The sequence below is a fragment of the Silurus meridionalis genome, chromosome 25 (genome assembly GCF_014805685.1).
Source record: "Silurus meridionalis isolate SWU-2019-XX chromosome 25, ASM1480568v1, whole genome shotgun sequence".
NCBI classification, from domain to species: domain Eukaryota; kingdom Metazoa; phylum Chordata; class Actinopteri; order Siluriformes; family Siluridae; genus Silurus; species Silurus meridionalis.
Genome location: NC_060908.1, coordinates 10,100,277 through 10,108,875, shown reverse-complemented (window position 1 = coordinate 10,108,875; position 8,599 = coordinate 10,100,277). Strand labels below are relative to the sequence as shown.

The 8,599-nt window shown below is 47.4% G+C and overlaps 1 protein-coding gene across 1 annotated transcript; it reads right to left on the bottom strand.

Moving 5' to 3' along the window:
• Nucleotides 1–884: 884 nt before the first annotated feature.
• Nucleotides 885–3,080, bottom strand: LOC124379485. The gene is given in 3 exon segments (XM_046839849.1): nt 885–1,303; nt 1,306–1,618; nt 2,231–3,080. Coding segments are annotated over 3 exon segments (1,512 nt in total). The 5' UTR covers nt 3,011–3,080.
• Nucleotides 3,081–8,599: the final 5,519 nt, after the last annotated feature.

Genomic DNA, 8,599 nt, shown 5'->3' with positions numbered 1-8,599 from the left:
TCCGCCCCACCTTTATCCCTCAGGTCGACCCCTTCTAACATCATTGCAGCGAGATTTCTTCCCGTCCCCGTGCAAGGAGGGAAGTGCTGGTGAAACACCTCACTCTGTTATCAAAGAACCCGGGATTACGTTAAGTAACCCATCGTTCTTTTTCTAACTTCGCTCGGTGTTTCACTATGGGAGATATAGACTGCTCCCGGATAGCACAGGTCAATCACATAGGCTCAGAACGCCTGGCACTCAGCACTGCATGTGCCAAGGATGACTCAGACACATCTAGTCTATAAAACCGCACAAAGGTGTGCGGCGTGGCCCAGCCAGCTGCCGCACAAATATCCTGAACAGAGACACCCTTAAGCAGGGCCCATGATGTCGCCATCCCTCTAGTAGAGTGGGCCCTCAGACCCGTGGGAGCCTGAGAACCACAGCATTCATACGCTATAGATATAGCCTCCACAATCCAGCGGGACAGCCGCTGACTCGACAACGGCTTCCCTTTGTGAGGGGTAGCCCAAGACACAAACAGCTGGTCCGATTTTCTGAAACCCGCTGTTCTCTTGACATACGTATGGAGGGCCCGCACCGGGCACAAGGAACTCAAAAGGTGATCAAAGGGTGCCGACCCGCAGGTTCGTTATTAAACCCGACGTGACAGGCAGAAATAGCCGCCAGATACACTTTCAAAGTAGAAAAAGCTTTCCCTTTATCCAGCAAATCCTGGAGAAAACACAAAATGTCTCCCACAGAACACTGGAAAGAGACAATATGACCGCGGCCACACCACTCCTCAAAAACTCGCCATTTATTGTCATAAAGCGTGCGAGTAGACGAGGCCCTGGCACTCTGGATAGTGTGTATAACCGATTGGGGCAAACCAGCCACACTCAAGTTCCACCTCTCACAGGCCAGGCCCAGAGAGCAATTCTGTCCGGGTGCGGATGATAAATCTCCCCGCCCGCCTGGGACAGAAGGTCCCTCCGTGGAGGGAGTGGCCAAGGCTGAGCCGTCAGTAGCTGAACTATTTCTGCGATCCAGTGCCTGGAAGCCCAACGTGGAGCTATCAGAATCAGTGACAAGCTGAGTTCTCTGACCCTGGCCAGGGTGGGGGAAATCAAGCTCAGTGGAGGGAACGTGTAGAGAAGAACGTTTGGCCACTGGTGGGCTAACGCATCCACACCCAACGGTGCATCTTCGTCCCTTAGAGAAAAGAACAGAGGACACTGAGCGTTTTCTCGCGAGGCGTAGAGATCTACGGCGGCCCGGCCGTATCTCTGCCATACCTGCTCCACCACCTGAGTGTACAGTTTCCCCTGGACAATAGATCTGCACCCCTGTTCCATACGCCTGGAACATGAGTCGCCCTGATGGACAAAAACCTTGTGTTGCACCACATTATCAGTTTCCTCGCCAACTGATGCAGCTGGAGGGAGCGCACACCTCCCTGCCATTTGATGTACGTGACCACTGTGGAATTGTCTGTTTTCACCAACACATGTCGGTCCTTTATGAAAGGCAGAAACTGTTTCAGTGCCAGAAATACTGCCAACAACTCCAAATAGTTTATATGTCTCGGGATCAGCTGTGGAGCGACACTGAATGAGAGATGCGATTCTTCTCTCTGTCAGCGTGACTCGATAAGAGAGGGAATCCCCTGAACGCTATTCGTCCACTGCAAATGATCCAAAACGCAGCTGCACGACTTGTGTTCAATCAGCCCAAGTTTTCCCACACCACCCCACTGCTGCGCTCCCTTCACTGGCTTCCAGTAGCTGCACGTATCAGATTCAAAACACTGATGCTTGCCTACAAGGCCAAAAATGGACCAGCACCATCTTACCTCAGTGACCTCATCACATCTCGCACTGCACCACGCTGTCTGAGATCCTCCAGCACTGCTCGACTGGTACCACCTTCTCTCAGAATGAGAGGTAAGTACAATTCAAGGCTCTTCTCTGTTCTGGCACCGAGGTGGTGGAATGAACTTCCCCTAGATGTCCGTACAGCAGAGTCCCTGATTTTCTTTAAGCGACGACTGAAGACCTACCTCTTCCTGAAATACCTAAATTAGCACTTTCCAAGTTTGTAGAATTCGAGTTATATTTATATTGAGTTTGTATTCTTGCGTACCAGTGTAGATTTATTCACTACTAGAGATTTAAAGCACGTTTGTACGTCGCTCTGGATAAGGGCGTCTGCTAAATGCCGCAAATGTGATGTAAATGTAAATGGAATTTATACTGAGTCCCAGATATTCCGCGCACTGCGCGGGACACAAGCGGCTCTTTTCCCTGTTTATTTTGAAACCCAAGCTGCAGAGATGAGTGACTACCCTCTCTGCATCTCTGACCGCTTGCTCTCTTGACGAGGAGCATATCAGATAATCGTCTATATAAGACAAAATCCGAATCCCGCTGTTTCTCAACGGCACACTTGCACACTTCACACACTTGCTGAAAGTTCTCGGAGCGAGAGACAGTCCGAACGGAATGGTTTGAAACTCGTAGGCAGTGCTTCTGTGCGCAAACCTCAAATATTTTCTGTGTGACGGGTAAACGTCTATGTGAAAATACGCGTCTGACAGATCGATCGTCACAAACCAATCGTTTGGACGGATCGACCGACAGAGTGCTTTGTGTGTCAACATTCTGAATGAATATTTTCTCAGGTGTTTGTTTAACACACGCAAATCCAAGATCAGGCGGAGAGATGCGCTCCCTCTCTTCAGGATCACAAAGTACCGGGAGTAAAAACCCTGACGGCTTTCCGCCTCCGGAACAACTCTGATTGCCCTTTTGCTCAAAAGAGAGTCGATCTCGGTCGCTAGGACGCGAGCCGACTCCCCTTCGGCCACCGAGATAAACACACCGTTGAATCTGGGTGGTTTCATTGCGAATTGAAGCCTGTATCCCCGTGAATCCGTGTTTAAAACCCACGAAGGAACCGCGCATGCGCGCCAATTGACGAGGTGCGCAGAAAGGGAACCTGCGCGCACACAACTCTGGTCGCGCATTGATGACGTCACAACCGTCGCCGCGCAGGGCTTCGCTGACAGAGCGAGCGCGCCCTCCAGTGGTAAAACTGGGGGGGGTGCACGCCGGAATCTCGGGATTTTCGTACACTATCGCCCTCGGCTGATCGCCTGGATGCGAAAGTGCCACATTTATTGTGTTTTGTATTGTCGAACACATCGCCCTCAGCCCGTGGCTTGGATGCGATGATGTAATCTTTATTGCGCAATCGTCTGAACTGACGTGCAAGAGAACAAATGTCGGGAGTGCTTGGTGACACTGAACATTTTCCCTTAAGCCTCGAACTCGAGGAAAAACTAGAGAGGAAGCCCTTACGGATCTTAGAACCGGGCTGCGTTCCCTTCTCCTTTTCTTCGCCAGCGGAGAAAGGAAGATAGGAGAACATTCGCGTGTCAGGTCGCACGCTTCTTCTTCCGCTCCTCGGGTGGGCGGACGGTTTTAGCTGCCGCGCGCAAATGAATGCTTTCCCCACGGTCCCGATCCATCTGATCTCGGACGTTGACCAGCTTGCTGTCCGCCGAGAGTCGATCTTGAGCTCCTAGCGTTTATCGGTCTTCCCCTCGCAGCCGCGGCTGCGGCAAAACCCGTCGCGCTGGCTGAGGCGTGCTCTGAGACAGCTTACAAGGCAAACAGAGGTTGAATGCTTCGTCCTCCTGTTTCCTGAGAGTGCTGGTTCCTCTCATCTTCTCCAGAGCAGGACCGAACAGACCTTTAGCGGGGTCGTAGGCAGCATCCATGACGTCCGCTTTCTGTGTGTCACCCAAGCCTGACAGGTTGAGCCACAACGCTCTCTCACCTGACACAGCCAAACCCATCACGCGGCCGCAGCCCTGAACTGCGCCTCGTGAAGAGCGGAGAATTAGGTCGTTCACCACACAGATCTCGTCCCAAAGTACCGGGTTCGGTACTCCCGTGTCGAGCTGTCGTCCCATCTCCTCTAAAATCTCTGCCTGGTACGCGGACAGCAAAGTCACCGCGTTTAACGAGCACACTGACTGCGCTGCGTATTTGTACACCCTCTGATGGATGGACGCCGTCAATCTCTCGATTTTTCCAGGCAGCGCAATTTGAGAGGAGGCAGATATGGAACGCCGATTCGGATGGAGGTGATAAGCCACTGAAGGTTCCACGGCTGGGGGTCAGGCCAACCCCAGCTCCTCCATCCCTTGAATCTCCAGCTTGGAGCACCCTTTTGCGGGAAGCTTGCTTTTGAAGGGGCTAGACCAGTAGCGAGACATTTCCTTCATGCAAGCTGGCACGGCAGGCAGGAGCTGTCTAGTGGCGGGTTGAGCAGGCGGCAGCTAGTCCTAGCTTCACCGCGGCTCGTTTGCATACCTCGTGCAGGTTACCTTCGGCCTGTGAGGTTGCATCGCCCGCGCTCTGGGGTCTCGACTGTTGGGCCGGGAAGGGACCACTGTCGTCCTCATCCTCATCCAAGTCGAGGAGGTCTGAGTTCGCGTCTGCGTCCTCGTCGCACGGTCGCTCCTCATCCTCCGCGAGGAGGTTATCAAACAGAGGCGGCATGACCGGCGATTCGGCCTCCATCAGGTCCGCCCAGCTCGTGGAAGCTGATGTTCGACGACCGTAGACCTCGCGGCGGCGCCGGACAGGCACGGGTCCTTTGGTTAGCCACCGCTACTCTCAGCTGTCTCTCCAGATGTTTCACCGGCAGCGACGCGCAGTGAGCGCATGCTTAAGGGTCCGCGGCGGCGTTTGGCGTGCCGGGCCCATGCGTGATGCACATCGGGTGAGGGTCCCTGCCGAGATGGTCGCTCCACATGATGATGGACACGGGCGGGATACAACCTCCCTGATCTTCCACTCATTCCCTTTGGTGGGGGGGATGATCGTAGACATGGCTGAGTACGGGGTTAATAATAGACTCGTCACAACACGTTAGTCCGCCGATGTTCGCAGGGTAGTTAGCCCTCTGAAGGCTTCGCCTTGACGCGCTAAGCCTGCAATAGATTGACGCTACTACGTCCCTACCGTGTAATTTAATACACAGCAGGTTGGGATAGGAATAGCTCGCCTCGACGCGGACCCTATTCCGTGATGTCGCTCAGCACGATTCCGTACGACTGACCTCGCGTTCGGTAGCTGAATCCAATGACGGCCCGCACGATGAACAGTTAAGCGAAACCAGCCGAGAACTGGAAGTGCTGAGAGAGCTAAGTGTAGTCCCTCACGGGAAGAAAGCGCGAATGATGTTAGAAGGGGTCGACCTGAGGGATAAAGGTGGGGCGGAGCCTGATCTCAGGTCGACCTGTCTGTCAAGACAGACGTGGTGTCATTAGAGCTTCCGTAGTTGGTCACGCCCAAAGCGATTCCCATAGTGAAACACTGAGCGAAGTTAGAAAAAGAACCCAAATCAAAGTTCAGATCCAGAATAAAAATAAACAGTAAAATACATTTTTTCACACTGAATTTCAAAATTTGTGTTTCAGTTTTTGTGTTCAACTCAGTCTTAATGTCCACTTGAGTTTAAGTTCGCTGTCTCAATTTCAAGTTCAAAGATGTAAAGCAATGTTCATCAAAAAGTGGAAGGAAAAACTATATCCAGGAGAGAGGAAAAAAAAATGTTCGATCCACTAAAGGTCCAGGTAGAAAAAAATTTTAAAATTCAAAAATCAAAAATCAAACGAAAAATAGTTTGATCCTACCAGTTCAGCAGACTTCACGCTATTTTATCTGTTTCCAGGTACGAAATGATGGAATGGCTCGCCAGTCCCGACCGAAATACGAATATTCAGCAAGGACAGGATTCAGGAACAATTCTCACAAAGGAATAAAAAGGAGAAAAAAAAACACAGCCTTGTCAAGTCAAGTGGCTTTTATTGTCATTTTTACTATACACAGTGGTACACAGTACACAGTAAAAACAAATAAACGTTCCTCCGGAACCCTGGTGCTACAATAAACAACAAAACAACAACAGCATAGAGCTACAACACAAACATAAAGTGCATCGAGTGCAACCTGGTGCAAACAAAAAAACAGTACAGACAGACAGTGCAGACAGACAACACAAGACAAGACAAAAGACAAAAAAACAACTATAGCGCCGACTAGTAAACCTACTGTATACTTGAATATACAGTACTGTGTAAGGAGAAATGTAAAAACTATACCCAGGAGAGAATACAAACAGAACAGAACAATGTAGTGCAAAAAAACAGCAGCAAGGAGGTGCAAAGAGAGCATGTAAACATTCTACTGTAATACGAAGTGCGAGTATATGAGCATTTGCACATACATGAGAACAAACATGCTAATTCACCATGTGCTCAGTCCAACACTAGGGCCTATGCACAGTGGGAGCAAGCTAGGACCGCATGGCGCATAATTTCAAGTTAAGCAATTATCTCTGTCTAACACGTAAAACATCTTATAAACCTTTAACCTGCAGTAGTTGCCCAATCATCCGGCACCTCTTCACCACCACCACCAAGCCCCAGTCTGACCTCTTCCCTGACCTCTTTCACACTACACTCTTCCTCCTTCAGTTTCCACCATCTTATTCTTCTTTCAATCCTTACTTTCCTCCTCTTCTTCGTCGCCTCCAAAACCATCCTACAGACCACCATCCGATGCTGTCTAGCTACACTGTCCCCCGCCAACACCTTACAGTCTCCAATCTCCTTCAGGTTGCATCTCCTGCATAGCACATAGTCCACCTGTGTGCAACTTTCTCCACTCTTATACGTCACCCTATGATCCTCGTTCTTCTTAAAATACGTGTTCACCACTGCCATCCTTTTAGCAAAATCTACCACCATCTGCCCTTCCACATTCCTCTCCTTAAAACCATACCTTCCCATCACCTCTGTTCCCTTCACCTACATGCCCATCATAGTCTGCCCCAATCACCAATCGTTCTTTCCTAGGTACACCATCTACCACTTCCTCTAATTCACTCCAGAATCATTCCTTCTCCCTCACCTTGTCACCAAAACATGTGCTGTCCCTCTAATAAACTAATTTTTAATCTTGTCCATCCTCGTCACTCCCAACGAAAACCTTAACATCTTCAGCTCTGCTACCTTCAGCTCCACCTCCTGTCTTTTACTCAATGCCACTGTCTCTAATCCATACAACATCGCAGGTCTCACCACAGTCCTATAAACTTTCCCTTTCATTCTTGCAGATACCCTACTATCACAAATTACTCCTGTCACTCTTCTCCACCCACTCCATCAACATCCTCAAAGCAAATAAGGCATCTGTGGTGCTCTTCCTCGGCATGAAACCACAGATGGTCACATCTTCTCTCAGCCTGGCTTCCACTACTCTTTCCCATAACTTTATGGTGTGACTGATCAACTTAATTGATGACTTTCTACAACTGATATATTCACTCATTACAGTTTTTCTTCAAATTATGATTATGAATATGAAAATGTATATTTTCTTAATACCTATCGTATTTTTACGAAAAAGTGCTATTTTTTGTCTAAACATGATTTATTAAGTCGCATCTCATCATAAACATCTAAAGCATTGTGGTAAAGTCCATGCGCTAAGTGTAAATATAACGTGGTTCTAAAAACCGTTTTCCTTTCGTCCTGCGAGGCTGAGACTAGCGGTATCGCTTTTGCAACTCTTAGGAAGCTCATTCATTACAGCACATATACGGATTGGCCAACCAAGCGGCGTTGATGTTTTTAATGAATTCTGACTTTCTGACTTTCTGACTTATTGTTCACTTTTCACAGTTTTTCTTCAAATTATGATTATGAATATAAAAATTCAAATTTATATTGATATAATTTATAAAATTATATCGTCGATTTACATTTGTTTCATGAACATGTTCATATTTTCACAACTATATCTTGTAAAAATAAAACGTAATTTATCTCAAAAGAAATTTGGTGCTACCATCATCATTCACATTTTGCAATTTTAACTGGTTTTGATTACTTTTTTTTTTGCAAATGAATATGAAAATTCAAATTTTCATAACTATCAGTTATTTACGAAAAAAAGGCAATTTTTGTCAATACATTATTTTCTATGTCCTATCTGATCATAAACATTGCGGTGAATAGCATGCGCTAAGTGTAAATATAACATGGTTCTAAAAACCGTTTTCCTTTCGTCCTGCGAGGCTGAGACTAGCGGTATCGCTTTTGCAACTCTTAGGAAGCTCATTCATTACAGCACATATACAGATTGGCCAACCAATTGGCGTTAATGTTTTTGATGAATTATGACATTCCACAATTGTATTGTTCACTTTTTACAGTTTTTCTTCAAATTATGATTATGAATATGAATATTAATATTTTCGTAATAACTACATTATTTTTACGAAAAAGTGCTATTTTTGTCAAAACATGATTTATTAAGTCCTATCTCATCATAAACATGTAAAACTTTATGGTGAAGAGCATGCGCTACGTGTAAATATAACATGGTTCGAAAAACAGATTTCCTGTCGTCCTGCGCATCTGAGACTTGCGGAAACGCATTTTCAGCTCTTAGGAAGCTCATTCATTACAGCACATACGTTTGATGAATTATGACTTGCTACAACTGATATATTCACTCATTACAGTTTTTCTTTA